Below are 23,898 nucleotides of genomic sequence, written 5' to 3' on the forward strand. Positions count from 1 at the left end.
GAAGGGAGAGTGGGGGGGGGGCAGATCCCAGTGGTGGGGGAGGGAGGGTTTGGGAAGGGGCCAGAGCTCAGTGGGGGAAGGAGAGAGTTGGGGGGGCAGAGCCCTGTGGTGGGGAGGGAAGGTTGGGCAGGGGCCAGTAGAGTGGATGTCGGGGAGGCGGTGGCTGGAGGAGAACTGGGCCCAGCCAGGAAGCCTTGGAGTGAGGTGTGAGAAGCAATTTCCTGGCCACCCTCTGCAGCCTCTTGCCCGCGGCTTTAGCCTGCGACTGCGTCTGGGCCGTGCTCTGAGACCACAGGGGGCAGTGATCAAGCAGGCCCAGCATGGATGCAGGGGAGCCCCCAGGGCTTCACAACAGACCTCCCCCCTTCCCAGCGGGGGGAGAGGCTGCCCCAGGCGCAGGGCCCCAGGGTGGTGGGGAGGGCACACTGCCTGCACTGATGCTCTGGCACTGGGAGCGAGGTCTAGCCAGCTGGGGGCTGGTGTTAAGCACACAGGGCACCCAGTGGACACCTGGCCGGCGCTCGGGGAGCAGGGCCCGGAGCCGAGTGGACAGAGCTCCTTGTGTGTAGGGGCGAGGGGGGACCACAGAAAGGAACAGGAAATGCCTGGAGGTGGTTAGTGTTTTATTGGTGAAGACATAGAAGTTCTAGGTCAGAAACAAGCTGAAAATCTCCCTCTAGAAGCTCCAGGAAACACGTGACAAAGACGTATAGAAAACAGAACAATTCCCCCCTGCTCTAATGGCAATGGTGCCAATGCAGGAGCAGGGGCTAGACGTAATATGGCAGCTGAAGAAACGGCTCGCATCAGCCCGACGGGCACAGAACTGTTTTTAACCATAAATTTTCTTTTAAAATGTCCATTTTGCAAAATGATACCCAAGCATGGTCTATATGCCAGCATCTACAGGGCACCAATGGAACAGATACTAGTAGCAACTGGCTCTCTATATACACAACATTCATAAACCCACATTCAGCTTGTCTGCATAGCCTTGTAGGATCTCCACTATTCCTGGTAAAAGTATAGTTTATGGTAAACAAATGACTGACAGGGAGTGGAAAGGCTGGGCAAGGAGACACTTAAAGGAATGCTGTTCAGTATTAAGGTGGAGGGAAGGTTTTATGTGGAACAGAACCGTCTACAGAGTCGACCATATTTACAGTCACGGAGGAGTTTCTTTTGATCCCATACACAGCTACTCACTGACTTAGTTTCACTTGTGAGTTCCACTTTTGAAAACCTTTCCCATGCCCTAAAACTCTTTCAAGCTAAGTTGTTTATGGATGCAGCTCACCAGGGCGTTGCTAGACAGGGACAGCGTTCTCTGTGATGTTAGTGGTTACCCTTGTTGCATTTATTTCATTAGAGGGATGGACACTAGCTAGGCCATTAAGTAGTAAATGACTTTTCAGCTGGTAGTGTCTGCAGTGGGAAAGAGCAGCTGGCCCCTCCTTGACCTACTGAACAGCTCACGTTAAGGAAGAAAGTTCTTAAATTCCCAAGAGGAGAGAGGGACTATTGAGCGCCTAATGCTTTGCTATATCCCCTTTCTTGAGGATAATTTGCCTTTGCCAGGGGGCTAGTTTTGTTTCATCGTACCCAAGAGTCCTTAGCTTTTCTGACTGCGCTTTCTCCTTCGCCTCCTCTTCGCGCTTCAATTTTTCTTGCTCTTTTCTGTTTAGAAACAAAACAAACATGGGGATGTTGGTTGCAAAGCTCAGGCCCCTGGCACTGAACTGGTCGGTGTGGAGCGAGGGTGTGAGCAAAGCAAAGCACACAAGCCTGCTTCGTCTGGCCCTGCCGGGGTACAGGGGCCTGGCCAGGAGTGAACGGACTGGGTTCTTAGGCTACTGGAGAAGTAAATGGAGAAGCAGGACTCACCGTTTTTGCTCTCTGTGAAAACAAGGAGAAAGAAAATACAATTAGCTCCCAGCGGCACAGCTATCGGGCAGCCACCGTCATGGCCCAGCTCAGGGACAACTCACCTTTCCTCTTCCATCTTCTTCCGCAGGATCTCTCGCCTCCAGGCTGGCATGGTGGCCAAGCGAGCTTCTTCTTCCTTCTCCTGTAAGACAGTAAAAGGCATTAGGGAGGCCCGTGAGCCCCTGCAGAGCTGGAGGGAGGGCAGCAGGAACAGGAGAGCTAGGCTGGAGGACGCGTCTCACCTAGGCCAGCCCTATGGAGCTGGACCAGCCCAAGCAGTGAAGAGGGGAGGCGGCCGGTTGATCGGGCAGGGCTGCCAAAGGGGGAGGGGGAATTCCGTGGCTCTCAGGTGGCCACGTGGCGTCTGGGGGAGTTTTGACCCAAGAGGCTGCAGGGAAAGGCAGAGGTGCCACCGTTGCCAAGGGCAGGGGAGAACCCTGAGGACACATGGAAGGTTACAAAGAACAGCCCGTTGCCCCCCAGAAAGGAAGGCGTGCAATGGAGAGCACGGCACCGCCGTTGCCCCGACACAGCAGGCCCAGAGCAGGGAGTGGCTGTGGCTAGAGTCAGACAGCTCTGGGGGGGCCAGGCCCTGCTAACACGCGCACCCCCACCTGGCCAAAAGTCAGCAGAACACTCCTCAGCTGAGCGGCTTGGCTGGCGAGGAGGGACACTTGGGTAGCTCCCGGTACCCTGGGCTGGCCAGAGCTTAGCAGGGCCGTTATACAAGGGGCAGGAGCTCAATGCTCCACTTGTGCTGAAGGAGATTTCGCGCTGAGTGTGGCATGGGCGCTGTGGCCACCAGAGGTTGCTGCCTAGAAGGAGCTGGAGAGTTGTTTGTACTGGCACCGCCCTGCCTAAGAGCAAAGTAGAAATGGCACCGCATGGAGGGGCAGACGCATGCCCTGCTTCTGGCTAGCTACCCACCGGGCTCTGCGGGCTGGGCACGCCACATGGGCCTTTTCGCAAATAATCCCGCCAGCGTTCCCCGCCTGCTTTCCATTGCTGCATGAGCTGTGTGTCCGCAGCCCCTCCGTCCAGCTTGCTAGGACAGTTCTCAGGCACAGCCGGGGGCATCTCTCGGGACCACAGCAGGGGACAGGTTGTGTGACTCAGTGAACGCGAGCCAGACGCCAGAGGAAGAGCGGTGGAAGACTGTCGCAGGCCAGCTGATGGCTGTTCCCAGCACTGCTTGGCAGGGAGCTCACGCATGGCCATGACCAAACTGTAGCCAGTGCAAGGTCCCCTGTGCTGTCCCCAGCACTTTGCCGCACCCTGCCCTGGAGAGCCCCTTCGAGAGGGGAGAGGTTAGTTCAGCATCCTCCCTCTGGGCAGTTGGTGGCTTTGCCCGTTAGTGCTAGCCCAGGGGATGCTATTTTAGTGTTTGATGAGGGAATGGGATTAAAAACACCAGCCTCCCCCGGGCCACCAAAGCGACAGCCAACAGGACCGTCTCTCAGCCTTTACTTCCAGAGCTAGATTTGAACGGGATGGGCCAGGCCTGCTCTCCACCCCAGCAGTGTGATCGCAGAGTAACTCCACAGGATGGGATCCTGGCCCTTACGCCTCAGTCTTCAGCCAAGCGCTAACAATGGGCGATCAGATGGGACCTAGTGTGGGGGGCAGAGGCCTATATTCCTGCAGCCAATCACTGATTCCCCCAAGCCAACCACTCCCCTAAGACTGAAAGAATGAATCAGGTCTGGTGTGGGACCAGGCACATCTGACTACAGCAGACAGCTCGACCAACGGCTCTGGGACAGTCTGACAGCAACGCAGGCTACCCCAGAGCTCTTGGGCAGCACTAACGCCACGTGGGACGTCCAGGTTAGGTTACGTGTCCTGATTAATCAACAGCGCCACACAGCAGAGGCAGCACCTGTGGCGTGAGCAAACCTTCCCGTAACTCCCCCTTTCCCAGGTTGCTTGATGGTTTCTGAGGAGCCGGTTCTCTAGCTTTGTAAAGAGATGCACGCAGGACCCGTCCCTTGCCACCGCGTGCCTCTGCTTTCATGTGCAGCCGTGGGAGAAGAGGCTGTGAGCTCTGGCCTGCACTAGCCCTTGCTTCCCGGGCAGTGTTGGGGCTGTGACCTGGCGGGACCCTCCGTAGCATGGCTCTGCTGCCGTCTAACGGCTGGTTTGGTTACGGAGAGCGACTCTCACGGGCTAGCTAAGCCCCTGAGAGTCTGTCAGCCCCTCTTGGTTGGCGCGTCCCATGGGAGCGAGCATGTAGGTAATTCCTGGCTTGTGCTGGGGATGCTGGGAGAACAGCCCCTCTCATGTCACAACGGGTTTTGGAACCAGGCTTGGCAATAGATCAGGCTGTGAAATGTGCATGCTCAGAGCTGGGGACAGCATTCAGGCTGGTTCTGATTTCATCTGTGTGTCTCCATGAGACGGGGCCCAACCCTGCCACCACCAAAACCACTGGCAGCAGGATTGGGCCCACGGGGGCGATGCCAGATGGAAGTTTCCCCACACACCATGCTTGGATCTCTCCTCCCTGCTGTCTAGCTTAATTACAGGCCCATGGAAGCGTGAACCCTCAGGGCTACTCCCTGGGCGGGAGCTCCAACACCCAGTTAGCAGACGTGAGGCAGTACAAGAACGCAGGCCGGCAGGGCTTTCTAGCTGCTGGGAAAGGGCAGGGGTGCGGGCTTGGCACAGCTACCCCCCCACACCTTTTTCCTTCTTTAAAGTTGACTGTTTTGATGCTGCAGGAGCCAGGCTGGGCGCTGGGCTTCAGGCCACATTCACCAGGTCAAATATGCATCTGGTAAGAGCTTACTGGCCCCATTCCTTGGGTGTTTACAGAACACTGGGCTTGGAACAGCCAGTGCCCCAGAACAAGGTGTCGAGGGCACCAAATCCCACGGAAACAGCCTCGACACTCCCTTCTGAGAGCAGAGAGATTTATTCCTTCATCGTCACAAGCAGTGTTAGGGAAGATGCAAAGTGCGCACACACACCCCCTCCCCCCATGGTAAAGCAAACCTCATTTCCAAATGTCTATACAATAAACACTCTGGTCCTATCTCCATTCCAAGCCATGCACATTCCACTAGGGCAAGCAACAGACTTGGGAAGCCTCAAAGAACAGCGTGGGCCCAGTGGTCTGTAGTTTGAAAGCACACAGCATCAAAGGGAATTCGCCACACGGCTAGAACATGCTACGGATTTGCTAATCTGGTTGCAGAACCATGCACTGTGAGACCAATCAGTACAGCACTCCGCCTGTGCTCAGTATGGACCCAGGGCAACTGTGGCATGTTCCTCCACCTCACCAGAGGAAGGATGGAGCTGCTCATACCAGTTCCTACTCCCAAATCACTGGCTCCCCAGCTACAGGAAACATTTAGCTAAAGAAGTGTCTGTAAAATGCAGAAAACTGGAGACAGCTTGTGTCACTGTACATTTGTCAGGGATTAGCTCTTCCTCCAGCTAATGCAGGACGACAGCAAATGTACACACTGCTCGAGAGGAAAATCCATAGACCACCTCCTACAGGAAACCGCAACCAGCCACAACTTCATGTGACACATAGTTACAGCCGCACCCTGGTCAGTTCAGCCAGCAGGGAGCATCGGCTATACAAGAAGCTTTACTTGAGAAAGAAGAGGACTCTGTTGAGACTGTCCATGTAGGGAATTCAGGATTCAACAAAACACCGCAGACTCTGGGACTAATCCCGCCGTCCTTATGCAAACCAAACTGCCATTGAGGTCACTGGAGTGCTGAAGCCCATGGGAGTCCTGCCTGAATAATGATTGCAGGATTGGGGCCCCTCTGACGCTACTTACATGAACACTACATTGTTTCTATTCAGAGTCCCTAGTCTGCACAGTAGAATCCTGTACTGGGTGCAGCCGGGGAATATGTGCTTCTTTTGTCTGTCGTATAGCTCTTCACCGAGGCATCAGATAAAATGATTACAGGGCTCTCCCCAAAGGTTTGTCTTGGGCTCAGACAGCTGTTGGAGCTCAGTTCATCTTGGAAATACAACGGGTCCCTCAAGTAATTAACTGAGCCAAAGCAGCTCTTGTCAAGTGCTCTGGTGCCGGCGCACGTTTGAGTGTCCCCTGCTGTCCCTGGAGCTGCTTCTCAGCCAGCAATTCCCTCTATGAGATGGACCAACATCCCACCTCAAAGAGGATCCGCTCGCCTTTCCCTGCGACTTGTGAGCCGTGTGGGGCGAGGGTGTGGATGCCCCCGCCTGCTTCTAACACAGCGTGTGCTGGGCACTGCTTGGGGAGAGCTCAGATATCAAACATCTCTGCCTCCTTCTCTTTCCAGAAGGAGAAGCTACGGTCTATATAGCGACAAATGTCCTCATTACTGAACTCGCCTAGCTCGGAGACCAGCTGGATGGAGCTCTCCCTACTCTTAGGGGCAGGGGCTAGGCCCAGTTCATCGGGCGCTGGAGCGGGCTGTGGGACATCACTGACTAAGCTCTGGCAGGATTCCTGATGGACCAGCTGTGGAGGCTGGGTTCCTTCTGGGACCTCTGTTTCCACTGCGGCCGCTTGCTCCGGCTCCAGGCTGTCCCCAAAGAACTCCTGTTTGAGATCTTCAAAGCCATCCAGCCAGTCCCGCTTCCCGGCCTCGATCTCCTCCATCACCACCTTGTGGAACTGGCGGATGAGCTCCCAGCTGTGGCTGCCCAGCCGGTCAAACATCTCGTAGCACAGAAGGTGCCGGAACTTCCTCTCCTCGCGGCTCATGCTCATCTCCAGGAGCTGGAAGTAGCCCAGCATGAAGAGGTCCAGCGTCAGGCTGTCGTACTCCACTGGGGAGCCACAGACGTGCGGCAGGAAGTGCTCGGGCCAGTACAACATGTTGGTGCGGCTCAGACGGCGGATCTGCCGCGTCGGGACCTGGCTGATGATGTTTCTCCAGTGGGCGATCAGCTTCCCCACCACCTGCCTTTGCTTCATGAAGTACAAGAGCCGGTCATCCTCGCTGGGTTTCTTCCCGGTCGCCATTGGGACTGGGGCGCTGCTATATGCCTTGGGCTCCTTGCTGAACTCTGAGTCGAGCGTTTCGGCGAGACCCATTTTCCTCTTGGGGCGAGCGTGGCTAACCGACTCGGTGAACGTCCACTTCTTCCAGTGCTCCAGGAAGAGGTAGACGATCCGCTCCTTCCGCATGTCGATGTAATCCTGTACGCAGCTCAGCTCCGTCTGCACGGGGAGGCTTCTGGTCAGGTGGTCGGAGCTGAACAGGGCCTCCCCGAAAGGCTCCGTGGCCGCACTCTGTGCCTCTGTATCCCTGGAGGGCCGGGGCCCTGCTTCGCAGTCGGGCAAGGGAGCGTGCTCTAGCATACTGGGTGGCTCAATGCCATCCGCTGCAGCATCTTCGCTTAGCGCACTGAACAGATCACCGCTCGTTATGTAATCCTCCTCCAGGATGGGCTCTCGGCCGTAGCTATATGGCATGGTTCCCACAGGCAGGGACCTCTTCCGCTTGTACACCCTGCTGGACACAGCCTCCGGCAGCTGGCACAGCGTGTGCAACTCATAATTGGCCTTCAGGTTCTTCACCGACACACCACATTGCATGATCTCCTTCTCCACCTCCTCCCGAGTGGAACTGAAGGACTGTGATCTCCCGATGTTAGCAGGGCCCTCTTTTGGTGGTGCTGCCTCGGGCGAGGTGCTCGCGGCCTGGCCCGTGTGCTCGGACATGTCGGGGCTCACCATGTCTGCCAGGTTGACCGCCTTGCCCCCAAGCATAGCCAGGAGGATGGCCATGCTCTTTAGGAGAGTGGAGATCTTGCTGCACCAGGCCGGGAGGTCATCGGCTCGGCCTTGCATGCGCTTGGGGTTTGTCGTGAAATGCTCCTTTGCCAAGGCGGCAGAGAGCGGCAGGAGCTGCTGCATTTCATGCTCTAGCTGTTCCAGCTCCATCTCCACCGTCTGAACTTTGTGCATCACTTGGAGGCTCTCGATTTGCTTCTCAATGCGGATTATGTCCTCCTCAGTCATCAGCTGCCCGAAGGGTCCCAGAATGCCATTGTGTGCATGGGAATACCTCCAGCCTTCGTGATTGTAGTAACTCCCGGTCCCAAGCTAAGGCAGGGGGGAAAAAACATCTCCCTCAGGACAGAGCTCCACATTGTCCTTTCTCTGCACACGCTCTAGACTTTACATGTCCTTAGTGGTGTAATGGCAATGGGCAGGCTGGAAATACTGAACGCAAGGAGAGGGCAGGAGAGTGTAGACAAAGGCAGACGATACAAAGCCAATGGAGTGAGGCAATGAGGCTGGAGGAGAGCGCCTGTTTGCATCGCGCACGCTCTGCTGGAGAGAGAACTTTGCTAAGAATATGTTGTTGCTAGTCCCTGATCAAAGGATACAGCAGCAGATGCTTCCAGGAACCGCTCACTCATTACACCACTGAATGACCATGTAAGACATTTAAACCTGCAGTATCATCTCCGTGTGAAATGGGAGAGTTGAGGGGTTTGGTTTTGTTTATAAACCTCCCCTGGGTCCTCATTTTAAAGTAGAAAATGGCAGCTCTGGGCGATCATTGGTTTGGATGGAGTGGGCACCCTCTACCAGCTGTTAATAGCTGACCCGTGATGGAGCTTTCAGCTCAGGTGACAGGCGTAGCTCATAGTCGATAGCCCCACGTGTGCTAAATACTGCAGTTTAAATGCATCTCAGAGTTGACCAGAACACTGCAAAGAGCTCAGACTCATGCCGAATGCTTCATTTCATGCAGAACTCTCCACAGCACACACACAAATCTCAACGGGTCAAACGTTTCTGAAGGGAAGCCAGGTCCTCTGTGTGAACAAGGCACGTCCAGAAGGAAAATAATTGGGGACTGGGCTTCGGCCCTAACAAACTGCGTCTAAAAGAAAATCCAAGCCCAGAAAACAACGGGAGAAATAAAGACTTTTCAAGCTGAGAGTGGCAGTAATTCCTCTGCACCCCCAAATCACTGACTATCAGGGTCACTTTCTAACAGCGCTGAGATGGCCTGGCTGAAAGGATTGCGCAGTGGCAGGGTTTTAAGGTAGGTTTTAATGGAGGCTTACGGATTTCTTTAGAATTAATCCTCCACAACTGACCATTTACCCGGATGTAAGAGCCCTGCACGGGGTAGGCGGCTCCAACCCACTGGAGCCGACATCAGAACTGCAGAGATCCATTGCAGCAGGAATTGGAGGAAGGACAGCTCCCCGTTACAGCCACGGGCTCTTTCACCGTCAGCAAAACAAATCACTGCTGAGCAGGACCTGCCGAATTCCCAAGGCAGCCGGAACAGGCCTCTGAGCAGCCACGGCACCACCAGGCCGAGCCCCGCCAGGAAAGGCTAGCAGACCGTTCTGGCTACTGCCCCGGACGTGAGCGCACTCTGTTCCCGAGTCCAGCTGGCGTGGCTGTTGCCCCTTACCCAGCTCCTACAGCAGTGCTGGGGGCTGAGCCTTGGTCCCGGTTATCCTCCCCTGAGCCCTTTCAATTAATAAAAAGCTTCTGCTGCATCAGTCGTGGCTGAGATTTTTCCAAGCCCACTAGCTGCACTAACCCCGGTTAACCTGGCTGGGAGCCGTGTGTGGGACACTGATCAATTGTCTGGTCAGCTTCAGAAATCTCCGCCCAGCCTCCCTCCTCAGACAATCCACGCGGAGCAAGGCAATGCATGCGTTGCCATGGCGGGGGGAGTCAGTACAGACGCTGTGGGATACAAATCCTCACCACATTTCGGCGGGAATTTCACTGCAGTGGAGGGAGGGGCCCAGCCCCCCAGGGGTCTGTCCAGCTAAGGCAGATGTTCATTCGGTTGTGGGGAGGGTTCTTTCATCTCGCCAGGAGGCATATTGCTGCTCATGCTACCAGTTGGACTCCTCCAGATAGACCCACTCTGTGACTGGGTCTCTCTTAGGGTCTGGAACGGTGTCCACCACATCACTATTGTACCCGAGCACCTTCCATGTTAACGAGAAAACCAGGAGACGATGCTGTGAAAAATCCACCACGTCTGCAAAGGTCTTAAATATGGTTTGACCTTGATGCTTCCCCTGGCCTCCCTGCCCAGTCTGTTTATCCACCTTGCTCTGCATTTGGTTTCTACAACAAGCCCAGGCTGACGTGAGAGCAAGCGTCTCTGCAGGGCTGAAAGCAGCCGCTTGCTTGCCTCTGCTCTTGGACAAAGGTGTCACCCAGACTGCATGTTCCTTCCGCTTGGGGCTGTCTCTCATGCTAACATGCCCTGCGCTGCAGGTGGCTCCTACATGGCCCCTCTCTGGTTCTCCAGGACATGCCAGCCAGCCTGGCCTTCCATGGATCCCGTCTCTGCAGCCCTTGGGGACCCGCACTCAAGAAGCAGCTTAGCAAAGACTGAACTCTGGGATGGCTTGTGGCTTTGGCTTGCCTCTGGGGAGGTTTTACATCACAAAGCTTTCCTCCCGCTGTAGGGCTACCTTGGCTGCCTGGCAGGACCGGGGCCTGTCTGGGTGTGTCAGTCGTGAGTGCTAGTGTGGCTGCTTGGGCCCTAGCACAGCAGGGTGTGCATGGATACAGACAGACCGTGCTGCACAAGTGCACCTTGGCCTCCCGCTGTTGCATGGAGCCTCACTGATGTACTCACCAAGCAGTTCCCCCCGCTGTGAGCCAGGATGGCATGACCCATCCCTTCGTGGGCACCTGAACCCAACTGGAATCCTTGGGCCGCTCAGCAGAGCAGGTGGGAGCCTCCCCTCTCATTTCTGGGGCTGGGGGAGCCAGGCCGTCAAGTCAGACATGCTTCCCCCGACCCCAGCACTCTCTGACGAACGCCCCAAGCGAGTGGACATGCTGGTGCGCCAACCTGTAGCCGCTTTCTGGGCAATGCTGAGTAGAACGCAAGACATGTTTCTGAAGGTGAAAAACTCTGAACTCCTGCCTATTGACCCAAGGGAAATCGGGGGCTATACAGGGGGGTTATGGGTTAGATGCTGGGCTGTCTGCTTCTCCTGTAGACATTGAGATAAAGTCGCAGGCTCTGTCGGATGCTGGGCACTACTAGCTGGGCACGCGTAATGACTCCTGCCTGTTCAGCGTTATCAACACAAGGAGCTGCTGCCTGGAACCAACCGGAGCGGCACCGGGGCTGCTAGTCTGCACCAAGCCTTGATGATTGCCTCTCCCATAATGCACTTTGCCGGCTGGGAGGGATGAGGGGTTTTCCTCTACCTGTCCCGGAGGCCCAAATTCTGCCCTGTGCAGCTCGGCTGGCCGAGGCTCGCTGGTTCCTGTGTTCCCCGTCCCCCTTTCTGAGCTGCCGGGTCCAACCCAAGGGCAGTTAGAGCAGCTGTCTCAGGCCCCTCTCACAGCACACGGCAGAAGACGGTCACAGCACACCGCACTGCAGCACTTGGAGGGCCGCCCTCCCTCTTACCTTGCGCTTTTGCTCTTCCTCTTCCTGAATCTTCATCTGCAGCTTCCGCACCATCACCTGCCTCTTCCACTCGGGGATGGGCCGCCCCTGCTCGTCGTGGGTGGGGATCAGGGCCTCGATGTCCAGCTGGCTGGGCTGCACCAAGGCCATGAGCGGCGAGTTGCCGTTGACGACCGGCTCAGGGGAGCTGGCGGCCCTGGGGACGGAGGCTGCATCGGGCGTGGTTGGTGGGGTCAGCGTCCTCGCGGGGGGCGGGGAGGAAGCTGCAGTCTCTAGCTGGATGGCAGAAAGAGGAGAGGGCTTTAGTTCAGGGCGTGGTGTGACACAAGGGAGATGCTACATAAGAAGGTGCTCACTCAGAGAGAAGTTACCCGCCTCTCCGAGGGAGGGAGCCCAGGACCCCGATCATCTGCGGACTCCCTCTGCCCCATGCTGGCAGTGCTTAATTTGTGCCAGGGCTTGCTGGGGCTGAGCCCCGGCCCCTCTGGGCCTGGCAGTTCAGAGCCCGACCCCTCTGGGCCTGGCGGTTCAGAGCCCCGGCTCCTCTGGGCCTGGCGGTTCAGAGCCCCAGCACCTCTGGACTTGCTGCATCAGTTATGAAAGTTAAAAAATTGCTTAAGTCCCGGCACCTCTGTCATTGCAAAGTAAGTCCTGTGTGCGGGACATTCTGTGCTGGGGAGCCCAGCCCCTGCAGCCGTGGGGACCGAGACCCTTCCTCCAGGTGTCTGAGCCATTCTGGAGAGGGGCTGAACTTTGCCATTCTCCTCCCCTCGCCCAGCATCTGTTGTATGGGCTTTGGGGCAGCGCCTGCCTCTCGCTAGGTGTTTGTACAGCGCCTGGCCCTGCGGATCCTGGGGCCTCGGGGTGCAGTGTGAGTCACAGAACTCAATTCGACAGGAGGGCTCAAAACAGCCCCGGGAAAGGAGCCTCTTTCCTGTCAGACCCATTGACCCTGTACACGCGGGAGCCTCACAGCAGCCCTGCCTCGGGGGGCCACGCTGGCTCTGGGGTGCGTTGGAGACTCCCCACCCCAGCGCTCCCTAGGAGGGCGAGTGCCCCGTTTGGACAGCTGCTCCTGGCTGGGGCGAGCCCGCCGTCTTTGCGGGTGCTCTGCAATGAGGACAGTGGCTGGCGGCTCCCCCGGGGGGAAGGGTCCATTGACTCCTGGCCAGAGCGCTCTGTGGGGAGCGGGCTCAGGGGTTGCGGGAGGAAGGCCTGCCATTGCCTGGGTTTTAGCGCTGGAGTACACAGCCCGTCCAGGGACGATCGCTGCCCACGACTCTCCAGGGCTCCATGGGCCCCTGGGATTACTGGGAGCAGCGGCTGTCTCCTGTGGAAAGTGCCCCTCCCGCCTGGGCTCCCAGCACCCCTCCCCGGCGGCTCCCTGCTTACAGCACAAAGCGGATCATGCTAAATTTTGCTGAGGATTCCAGCTTGTTGTGACAATTGCAGCCAATCAAATTTGCCGCCCTTAATTAAAAAGTTAATCCGGTTCCTAACCCAGTTCCCTCCCCCGGCAGAGACAATTGGCTGAGCGAGGCCCGAGTGGAGCGGGGCCAGCCAGTCACCTACATTGGCCCCCGCCTGGCCGCTGCCTGAGAAGACAGTGGTGAGGCCTTTGGTCTGTGGAGTCGGCTTGAGGCTCTTCCCAGCCTTGATCTCTGCCAGCAGCTCGGAGTTGTCACCGGTTGGGGACATCATATTGAACGACTTGCAACCTGGCGGGAGGAAGAGGGGATGTGGTCAGGAGACTCGCAGGAAACTTGAGCCCCGAGCCAGAGGATGTGGCCTCAAACTGCACCTTGGAGCTCAGCAGCTTCGGACCACTTTGAACTGGGGGAGAGTCAGGGGCCCTGTGGGCAGCTTCTGTCCAGGCCTGCAGCTGCAGCTGAGCTCCCCTGCAGCGGGACGGGGAGAGGCATTGCCCACGCAGGCTGTTCCCAAGCACCTGGGGCGTTGGAGGTCAAAACCTACCCTGAAAGTGAGAGGCGGCGGGCGTAGGTCCCAGAGCACAGAGCTGCTGCATTCTGCCTGCTGATGGACCGCAGGGCCCAGCTGAGTCCAGGTGACACGGGGGTGGCCCATCTGGAAGAACCAGGTACAGCCCCCGGCCAGAATCAGATGAGAGGGAAGCTGCTCTCTGATCCGTCTGAAATCACCTGGGGAACCTGCCCACACTGGACTCTGAACTTGGGGATGAATCTCCGTCTAATCTCAGCCAACTCCTGCAGCTGCATCCCCTACACCTGCCTCTGGCTAAGCCTAGCGCCTCGCGTGCTTTGGGCCAGCTGGGCCCAAGCCCCCCGCACCATAGAGCTGAGGTGGCGCCAAGTGGGCTGTGGGGGGCAGAGGGCTCAGGGATCGCACCCATGCCCGGTCCTCAGGAGGGGGTTTCTTTGCATGGGGGGTGGGCATGGCGAAGCCAGGCAGTGCCCTGCTGCCCCCGCATCATCCTGCTCTGGGGCCTAGGGCTCTTCTGGCCAAGTGGGGGGATGGTTCCCCCAACTGCCTCCTCACAATGTTACTGCCCCACAGTGGGGACGACTCCCTGTCGCTCCGAAATGACCCCGAGCCCCAGCTGGGCCAGCCCCCAGACGTGACCTCCAAATACCTCCCTTTGGGGGGGGCCAGCCACTCGCGAAGGTTGGGGTATCCCCCCCCCTCCCCAGGCCGGAACAGGGGCTCACTCGAATTCCTTTCTGGGCTGTCCCTATTACCAACGCGCTGTCCCTCGGAAATGCAGCTGATTCTACACCCAAGTGCTACATCCAAATTACTCAGCAGACAAGGAAAATGAACTTTAAAAAGATGCTCACGTGTAGTTAAAGCGCAGCACAGCGGGGTCCTGGTTCATGACTGGGCCCCCAAACACCACAACAATACAAATCATGCAGCACTCGGGGCTCCTGGAGCATCCCCCCTGCCCCCAGAGGAATATCCACGGGGCGAAATCCCCTCTCGCCCTAGCTAAATCCTAGCTTCCTGGACCCAGAACAAGCGCGGCCCCAGACAGTTACTGGGTGGGAAGGGCCCTCACTGCTGTGCATTGGACTCAGTGCCGGGAAGTCTACAAGCCTTTCGAATATCAGAAAACACAAAGCAGGAAGCCAGGCGGCACTGCCTCCTCCAGAGTCCAAAATCCACCGAGTCGCCAACGGGCTGAGTGGGGAAAGAGGACATGAATGGAAGGAGCTGGCTGGGTGCTGCCCTTAGGACCCAGAGCTCACGCACTAATCCTACAGAGCCCACGGAAACACCAGCATCTCCACGGTGCAGCACCCTCCAGCCCGCTCAGCAGGTCTCCACACCTGGAAAGCGTTTGACAGCCCTGCTGCCTTTGCGGCGGCAGGATTTCCCTGTCCTGGCCAGTCACTTCTGAAACGAAGCCTCAACAGTAACTCTGCAGCCGAAATTCAAACGTCCTGGCTAGGAATAAACCCGAGCACACTCACGTGGGAAGTCAGGAAATGGACCCAGATGGCAGCCAGGGCAGCCCGGTTCCTAATGGCCCCACGAGTGCTGAGCTCTGCTGGCAGGCTGGCTCAGCCAGGGTCTTCTCTTTTGCCAGCAGCGCTGCCGTGCCACTAAGCCCGTAACACGCGCCCAATCCCTCGCTGCCAACCCCATACTTGCCTTCCATGTGTGAAGCAACAGTCAGGTAAGGTTAAGAAGGGATAAAGCCGGCAGCTGTGGGGTCAGAACAAGGTCAGCCAGGTAAGCCCAACTTTCTAGTGGTCTTGAGCTTCACTGGACAATGAAATCCAGACTGAGCGCAGCCCTGCCGGGGCCAGGCTAGCCCAGAGGAGAGCAGGGCCCCCTGGTGCCTGAAGGTGCCTGTCCGGTCGGTTCCTGGCGGTCCCTACAGAGCTACTCTCCCCTTCCTGTGTGCAGTCAGCCCCCACAAAGCCAACCTGCAGCACACACGGGAGATGAATTTGCCCTGTTTCTATAGGACGTTCTGATCAGCTAACCTCTCAGCAGTACCTGGTCCCGCTGCTCCTGCAGGCAAAGCATTAGATACAGCTTAATTAGCTAACATCTCTACCGCATTTGGAAGCACTAATATTCTGTGCGAGCTAAGACTTCTTGCTGCTCTTTGCAAAGACTTGCCCTGTTTTGCTGTGTCTACGGCAGTGCATATTACGCAGCCCCAATGCTCCAGTCCAGCCACCAGCTCGAGAAAACTCGCCGGCCCTTTTACCCACCATAGGTCCTGTGCCATGTGAGTGGAGTTTCCTAATGAGGCGGTATGTTGCAAGGAGGCAGCGTGCTGAATGAATGGGCTGAAGCGCTTTTCCTTTTTGGCTGAGGCTGCACAAGGGGACAAAAGGCTGTTTGGCATTAATGGCCCACTTGGGAAAATGAAACGTCGTTAAGCGTCTGCTGCGCCCCCCAAATCCTCCTGGATTCAGTGGTAATAAGACCAAGCATTGAACGGCTGCCAGATTGTAAACAGTAATAAGCTGTTGATGGCAAAAGACATGGTGGTATTCACGTGTCCAGCTAATGCTGGCCGTCTGAACACGCACAAAGGCCCCACTGTGCAGCCTACAGGGGACTCATCTTAGAGCTTTCAGGGGTTTCCTAAGGAGCCAGGGCCCGAACCAGCCCAGTTGCTGCTGCGCTTCCCGATGCAGCTCAGCACGTGAGAGCTGCGCCAGGCACCACAGTCAGGTTCATGTACCGACCGCGCGGGCTGCACTGAGCTCCCCGCCCTGGGGCCAGCCGTTACTTTGCAATTTCAGTAAAAGGGACAGTCACGCTTATTTCCTCACCTGCCAGTCCGACCCTGCTACCATCAAAGGCTCTGGCACAGTGCCTGGACTGCATCAGGACCTGGATCATGGCCCCGTGCTGCTACCAGCATCCAAACGACCGAGGCTGACGGTGCATTCAGGGAGCGGTTTTCCCTGGGTGTCAATGGCAGTTTTACCACTGATTTCAAACCCTGCCTGTCCCACCTAAGGGTGTGTGTCTCCGTCCTGCTCGCTCTCAGCCCAGGCCTTGGTTTGACGTGTTTCAATGGTGCAAATACTTGTCCCCTGCCATTTACTCCCCTCCCACCCATGGACCCTTCCTGGGCCTGGCTAGCTCAGGGGAAGGGGACTCATACAAACTCTCAGTGTGGGGCCAAGGTGACTGGCCCATTCAGGCTGGACACGGGACACCGAGTGCCCAGTTTAGAGCTCTGCTCCCTGCCCCAGAGATGGGATGTGCAGACAGATTGCAAAGGGGTCCTGCAGGCCCATTGCAAACAACCCTGGAGCAGGTCTGCTCTGCCCTGGGGCGCCCCCAACCTGTGCAGCCCTAGAGGAGTGTTAAACTGTGGGGTGTGGCGAGGAGACCCTCACAACAAGGCCGAGTCAATTAGCACAACTGGGGCCCCTGTTGGGGTGCACACAGCATGGGCCCTGCGGACTCCTCCTCGCACCTTGCCAGGGGGGCACTGGGTCAGGGGGGCCAGGTGCTCTGCGCAGCCCCGGCTGGCCCCATCCTGCTGCCCCAGCCACGGCTGACTGTTACTTTGGAAAGGGAGCATGGTGGTGCAGCCCAGGGTAACGGTGGGGGAGAATGGAGCCGACCCCACCGCACCCCTGTGTCACCTGGGGCGGGACCAGCTTCCACCAGCTTCCGAACCCCAGGTCCCAAAGCCGGTCTCTGCGCAGCACACAGCGAGCTTGTTAGCCAGTCAAAGGGAGTTTAATAAATGAGGATCTTGCCGACCCCACAGCCTCCAGGCATCGGAGAGCCCAGAAACCCTCCTGCCCCCGAGCACTGCTGCATCAGCCGGTCCTGCTTGACGAAGGTCCATGCTGCTTTCGACATGTCGTTTGTTTTCCCTGGATGTGTCAGCACCCTGACCCCGTTCAGCCTGGCAGCACATCACTTCAGCCAGCGCAGAGTTAGAGCCAGGAGTCCCCACCTCGGCCAGCCAGGGCCTCCACCTTCCTGAAGTGCCCGGGACCCAGCCATCAGCCCCCACCCACCGCAAAGCAGGACAGATTAACCAGCCAGCGCACGGTCACCCACTGCCAATAAACAAGCACACGAGCTCTCCTAGCAACCGCAGGCCTGCCCCGTGAGCTGCTTTGGGTTTGTACGAGCCAAGCGCTGGCTGCATCGAGGGCTCTTCCCTCCAGGCAAGCCGCTCACTCGCCCAGAGGACAGCGATAGCAGCTGTGAATCAAAGCACGACTGACTCCTCCATGTGGTGCCCTGTCACAACAGAGCAGCCTCTGGCACTAGGCAGGTATTTCCTGCTTGCTGCTGCTCCAGCTTTTTGGGGTCCCAGCCTTTCCTGGACCAACTAAACTCCCGGAGCCAAGCCACTCTGTGTGTGTGTGTGAGCCCACTGCCAGTGATGTGAACAGGGCCTAACACACGCCTTGCACCGCCGAGCCCAGGGCGAAGCTGTGGGCTAGGAAGTAAACAGCTCCAATACGGAGCAGGGAGACCAGCCCCCCCGCTGCTGATTAAACACAATTATTTTCATCTGGACTCCTGGGCCCAGTCCTGCTAAGTCTCCACGCCAGTGGCCACAGGACTGGAGGGGGCTATGGTGGGAGTTGGAAGGGACGGTGCCAGGCACGGGGCTTTCTCTGGGCGCTGCACAGCTGCTCATAGTAGCAAGGCTGGACACTTTAACGCCAGCTCAGTGCCAATCAAGCCTAACACGGCAAGAGCATGTGTCTGTGTAGTATGGTGCGAGGGCTCCTGACCCTGCCTGTCTCCTGCTGGCTGGCAGGAGGTTAGTCACCTGGTCCCCCAGAACAGAGAACACGGTGTTTCCAGGGGCTTGTGGGACTAACGGCCTCATGGTAGGTGCAGTCCGTTTCCCAAGGTGCTGAGGCCAGCTGCTCATGCCAGCATGGTTCTGTGGGGCCGTGCCCGTCACCCTGGCAGAGCACTGCCCCTGGAGCCCTTTCCCTGGCAGCAGGTACCTGACACACTAACAGTAAAATGACACTGTCCTCAATGGCCCATGAATTGTAGCACACAGCCAGGGCCGCGGCCAGCCCTGGTTCCTGGAGTGGGGCTGTATCCCAAGGGGCCGGGGAAGACATTCACTGCCAGAATGAGAAAGACTTTGGCCTCTGAGGAGAACCCTGCCCCGATCTAGCTGTGGCTCCGGTCAGCAGCGCCGGAAGGGCCAGTTTCTCAAGAAAGACGCAGAGGAAAATGGATGTACTCCCCTCTGAACGCAGCGAGAGGGCCGTGGAAATGACAGCGGGCTGATGCTGAATGTCTAATTTGCTCCAGAAAATGAAGCACTCTAAGGGAGATTGCTACATCGCTGCCATTTGTCGGGACAAGGTTATCTGTTAATAGTTAAACACAAGGACTCCAAAGGCTCAGAGTCTGAGCCCAGTGACATGGGGCAAAGCTCAGAGGAGTGAGCTGCTGACAAACAGCTGTTCTAACCCAGGAAGAGGCAGCTTCTCGGGGTAGCAAAAGTGAATAACTGCCATGAGCGTCGTTCCCGCTCCTGTATCCGCCACCCGGAAAGTAGTATTGGAAAGTAAAAACTGCGCCCGAGTCCCCAAGCAGCAGCTGCCGAGAGCGAACGGCTGCATCACTGGTCTGGCTCGTCCACATCCAGAAAGGAAAATTACCCCCAGCAACAATAACCAACAGCTAGCAGCAGCTTTCCCACACGTACAAGCCCTCCAACTGCACTAACAATGCATGCACAGAAATGACTCCCGACAGGGGCCACTTGGACAGGTAACTAGCACCCGGCCTGTGGGTTACTTTGCTAGCAGTATTTAAGCGGCTAAAACACAGTAACAAATTTACTAAAACAACTATTCCCCTGACAGCCACATGTCGTTTGCAGAAGTGCCCCACACATTCCTTGAGACCTGTCTTGGGGGCCAGCCCTCCCTGAATTGTACTGGAAACCTTGGGCCTACAGTAAAGTGGTTGCTTAAAGGGTGGTGGGAGGGGGCGGGATTGCAGTTTGGATCCTCTGTGCATGTTCCCCTCTCCTGTATGCTGGTACAGTAACCCAGGGAAGTGGGGAAAAGAGATCTGGGCTGCGGGATGATTCCCGGCTGGGAGCATCTATACCGTTCAGCACCTGGGTGCTGGCTGGGCAGCTCGCTGTGGGCAGCAGAGGGAAGCTGGAATGTGTCCTTGGCCTTGCAGAAATCATGGGAAGCATTCAGAGTCTGAGTGCGTAAATCCTGGTCCTTGCTGACAGTGGGGAGGGTGCCTGAGGGTCTCAGAGAAGCAGCTGTTTGTTTCCCCTCCAAGCCACTGAGCACATTCCCAGAGCACTGGGCAGCCTGTAGCGCATGAGGTTACTGTGTGCTGGGCTGGAGAGCATCAGGGAAAGGGGGCTGCCAAGAGCAGATCAAGCGGCCAGGTACCCTGGGCCATGCTGTTGCTGGGGTGCAGCACCTTGCACTGAGGACACCAGTAGGGCTCTGAAGCGTCATTTCCCCCCCACTCAGCTGATCAGACTTGTGTGTGCCCCAGCAATCACCAAAGGGTCTCAAGTCATTAAATAGCCACCACCCTAATGTCAAATAGCATCAGACTTCCCTGCGGAGGAAGGAGAGAATAAACTGGACACCGACCATGAAGGGACTAGCAGAAAGGAGCCAGGGCACTTCCCCTGCCCACAGGAATGGTAACACAGCGGCAGGACTTACTCGTTCTCTTTCTGTGCCCCAAAGCTTGTCCTTCTAGGAGGTAGAGAGAGAAGCAGCAAGAGTGCAGTTAGAAGAGGAGGCATTAGGCTCCCACGAGACAGAAGAGAAGAGAGAACAAGTGGGTACGAGCGGAAAGGAGTGACACCACGCAGACCCCAGTGCAGAGGACAGAAAAGCCCGCGAGGAATGGAGTTAAGGTTCAAAAAATAAATTAGAAACAACTGAGAGTGAGGCCACGGGGGAACATTGCTAAATGCACTTTAAACAGCTGCCACAGAGAACCAAAGCAAGGCTGCGTAGATTCATCAGCGGACGCTTACGCTCACGTTTTCAAGTTATTTTTAAAATAAAAGTTATGAAATATTTCCCCTCTGTGTGCCAGCCTGGCCTGAGCGGAACAGGCTGGGGTCTGACCCAGCAATAACAGTTTCCCATGAATGACAGAGCTGCAGAATGTGTTCTAGAGGCCAGCGTTTCGGAGTCCTTGCTGACAGGACTCACTGCACCAGAGCACAGGCTGGGGGTACTGCCGAGCAGACGCATTTCGGAGGTTTAAGTTAAGTGGCAGTTTGCTCTGACATTGTCAGTTGTCTCCAGCTGGATTTTGCATGTGTTTCTCTAGTCTTAGACGTCTCCTTTATTCTTCTGTACTATTTAATCAAAGCATATCTGATCGGCAAGGATACCTTGCGTTAAAGCTCTGTTTGGGTTAATAACGATCCGTTATGACTGGAGGAGATTAAACATTACAGGCAATCCCCTGCACACGCTGTTATTTTAGCTACTGTTTCCCAGGTGTGGTGCAGAGTCTGCCAAAAGTTACCATTAATCCTGAGCAGTTTCTTCAGGAGAGGCGTGAGGGGAGCCAGCCTTTCCGAGGACGAGGAGATCTCCATAAGTATCGCCCATATGACAGTCGTGACTCTGTCCCGTCACTAGGGTGGCGGGCAGCAGAAATCCCCAGGCTCATTTTCCCGCTCGGGGCTGTTGGAAGCGCAGCAGCTCTGCGACGGGGTTATAGAGCACCGTGCATGTCACACCTTCAGAGTAACTGGCTTAAGACAATCTGGACAGCTGCAGTCTCTGGTATCTGGGACACCAGTGGCTTGCTGCTCTGGGGCTGCCAGCTCCAATTGGTCACTGCATCTTAAAGACACAGCCAGAGGGGCTGAGATTCGTCATGCTATGGACGCGGGGCAGGCTCCGTGGGTCTGACCCTGAGGCCAGTGAGAGAGCAGAGGGAAAAACATCCCTAATGCCCTACAGGAGCCTTGCAATTAATGCTCCTCCACCCGCTCTCGTGCCAGTGATGGTCACTAGGGCAAATCTCTCCCAAGGCCGGCAAGCTCAGGCTTTGTGCAGGTGCCAAGGAGCAGCAGTGCCAAGGGGGTGGGCACTGTGGGGTGATGGGTGGTGGCAGGGTGCGCCCAGTGGGTCTGCAGGCAGCCTGGCTCTGAGCAACATGGGGCCTGCCAGGTAAAATCAGACCAGGAGCCCACCGGCCCCAGTCTCCTGTCTCCCCCAGTGGTCGGCACCAGCTGCCAGAGGATGAGGCAAGAAAACCCCTAACGGACAAAGCTTGGATAACCTGCCCATGGGGGTGTTTCTTCATATAATGGGACATTGTTAACCCTGCCTGTTGTGGCTCTGGGTGGTCTAGTTATCATGGCTCTGGCTAGCTCCTGTCTAGTCCCGCCTATGGTAGGTCTCCATGATATCTTGTGGCAGTGAGTTCCACAGGTTAACTATAGTGGGGGGAGCACCTCCTCACAGGACTCTGTATGACCCAGGCCTGTGCAAGGGAGATTCTCCCCCTCTCCCCCCACGGATGCACTAGCATCTAGGAGCTGCTGCCCTTCTCCCCGCCATGTAGCCCTGGGGGAGAAATGCAGAGGAGCCAGCTAGAGCCCCAGCTGGTAGGACCAGAACCAGCCAGAGCAGGGACCACTGGGCATTCAGAGACCTTCCTGCAGTTTAACTGGACTTTCTCTGCCCTGTGCTGATTGGCCGTTTGCTCTAACCCCGCTCCCCTGGGTCTCTTCACCTCAGCATCACTCCACACCTGCACCCTTACTCTCTTCTCCCCTGCCCCGTCCCCCTCAACCCTGCCCCTCCCTTCCCTGTTCTTTCCATGTAGCTGATCCCCTCCTAAGTAACCCCCCAAAGGAACAAACCAATAAATCCTGACACTGACATGCCGTTTGCTGCCATCACGCAGGTCTCTGCTGGTGTGTTCCAGCCCTTCCCACCCTGTGTCCGTCTGGTCTATTGCGACTGGCAGCTCTTTGGGGCAGGGACTTCCTGCCCCTCTGGGGGCCTCTTAAAGAGCCTTCCCCTTCTGGTGGGCCCCCTCTTCCTGCCCCTCTGGAGGGGCCCCATTCTGCCTGCCACCCTAGGGGCGTCCCTCTGCCTGCCCCCTGGGGGCCCCTCTCTGCCTGCTGCTCTGGGCCCCCCTCTGCTTGCCCTGTAGGGGCCCCCCCTCCGCCTGCCATGCTGCCTGCCCCCTCCACCGTCAGTCACACGATCAATAATGGTAACTGTACACCTGACACCCTCAAAGAGGGGGATGGGAGCAGCAGGCCCTGGTAGCTTCTCCTCCCCCATTCTGGCTGTGGCCTAGCTGCCCCCCAGCTCTGTGACCCAATGGCACAAAGCAAAACCCTTGCAGGCCCCACAGCCCCAGAGGCCAGCCCCGAATGCAGAGGGTGCAGGAACCTGCGTCCTGTCTGTGCCTAAAGATCCCCCCTCCCTCATCTGAGGGCACCAAGCCCAACCCCCACCACCGCTGGCTAACCCAGCCTTGCCCTCTGAGAAGAGCAGCATGAGTGCTGGGCACAGGGACAATACAGGGGCCGGGCTGGGGGCGGTCAGGGGAGCCTTGCAGAGAACAGCAGCTGCCCCATGGGGGCCTTGCCTGTCCTAGGGGAGCTGGATGGGAGATGCTGAGGGATCTGGGGGGGCGGGGGCGGTGTCACCGTGACCAGCTCACACCGATTTAAGGGACACCTCCCCTCGTCTACACTAGGAGGCGTTCATTGTGTGCAAACACACCGTTTGCTAGCGAAGACAAGGTGGGAGAAAAGTGGGGGGGGGAGCTTGGGTCTGGTGCTTTACAGCAGCAGAGGTGAGCCGCTCCTGGGACGCTTTACCAGCCTGGCTTGTCAGGTCAGCTACCCTGGGCTTGACTGGTGGCTGGCAAGGGCAGGGTTAACCCTCTCCCCCTGGCTGGAGGAAGGAGCCCAGCTGCTGCCCCTGAGTGCAGGGAGATTGGGCACAGGGCTGGGCCAGCTGTGGGCACTTAGGGCCACCTCTCCAGCACGCTACAAAAGGAGGAAGTTTGGGGCTGGGGAGTTGATAGCAAAGAGAGGGAGGCTGGATGGATGGATGGAGAGAGAGACAGATTGATGGCTAGCTATTGGCAGGAAAGGGAAGGGGGGGTGCTATGCAATGGATCAGTGTGGCTGGGGGCAGCTGTAGCCTTGCAGGAGAGCTGTGGGGGGGCCCTCAGAGGGGCAGGCTGTTTGACTGTTCCATGCTAACGCACTCTGCAGAAGGGGTTGACCCCCAAGCTGTGTAGGGCCCTTTGGGGCCCCACAGCCCCTCATGCTGATGACAGGGCCTGAGGGAAAACAGCCTGGCCACTCCCAGGCACAGGGGCTCATGGTGGGGTTGGGCTGGAGGCTTCGCCAGCTGGGCCACGTAATTCAGGGCCTAAGGACCTGCTACTTGCTTTTTTCTCTGGGGGCCTGCTCTCCTCCAGGCTGGCGGGTGCTTCCCCTGCCAGGGAGCAGGCAGCCCCGGCTGCCTCTTCTAGCCAGAGCTGAGTTTGGGGACCCCCCAGAGCTGTTTCCCAGACTGTGCAGCTCCCAGGGGCCGGGCTGTGAGAACAGCCCCTGAGGGCTCCCTGCAGCGTATGTCACCGGCAGGA

General features: G+C 57.4%; 1 protein-coding gene across 2 annotated transcripts in view; it reads right to left on the minus strand.

Moving 5' to 3' along the window:
• Nucleotides 1-606: 606 nt before the first annotated feature.
• The window catches only part of ESPN (espin), a 76,167-nt gene continuing 52,875 nt past the window's right edge, over nucleotides 607-23,898 (minus strand). Inside the window, exons 10-15 of one of the 2 annotated variants that reach the window (XM_034753577.1) lie at nucleotides 19,971-20,003; nucleotides 12,886-13,031; nucleotides 11,314-11,589; nucleotides 1,989-2,068; nucleotides 1,885-1,896; nucleotides 607-1,677 (exon numbers count right to left, since the gene is read on the minus strand). In XM_034753577.1, coding sequence (XP_034609468.1) covers nucleotides 1,530-1,677; nucleotides 1,885-1,896; nucleotides 1,989-2,068; nucleotides 11,314-11,589; nucleotides 12,886-13,031; nucleotides 19,971-20,003 — 695 coding nt within the window. In that variant the 3' untranslated portion in view covers nucleotides 607-1,529. The remainder of the gene's footprint in view (nucleotides 1,678-1,884; nucleotides 1,897-1,988; nucleotides 2,069-11,313; nucleotides 11,590-12,885; nucleotides 13,032-19,970; nucleotides 20,004-23,898) is intronic. The other variant, XM_034753576.1, reaches the window with a different exon arrangement.

The sequence above is a fragment of the Trachemys scripta genome, chromosome 19 (assembly GCF_013100865.1).
Source record: "Trachemys scripta elegans isolate TJP31775 chromosome 19, CAS_Tse_1.0, whole genome shotgun sequence".
In the NCBI taxonomy this organism is placed as follows: domain Eukaryota; kingdom Metazoa; phylum Chordata; order Testudines; family Emydidae; genus Trachemys; species Trachemys scripta.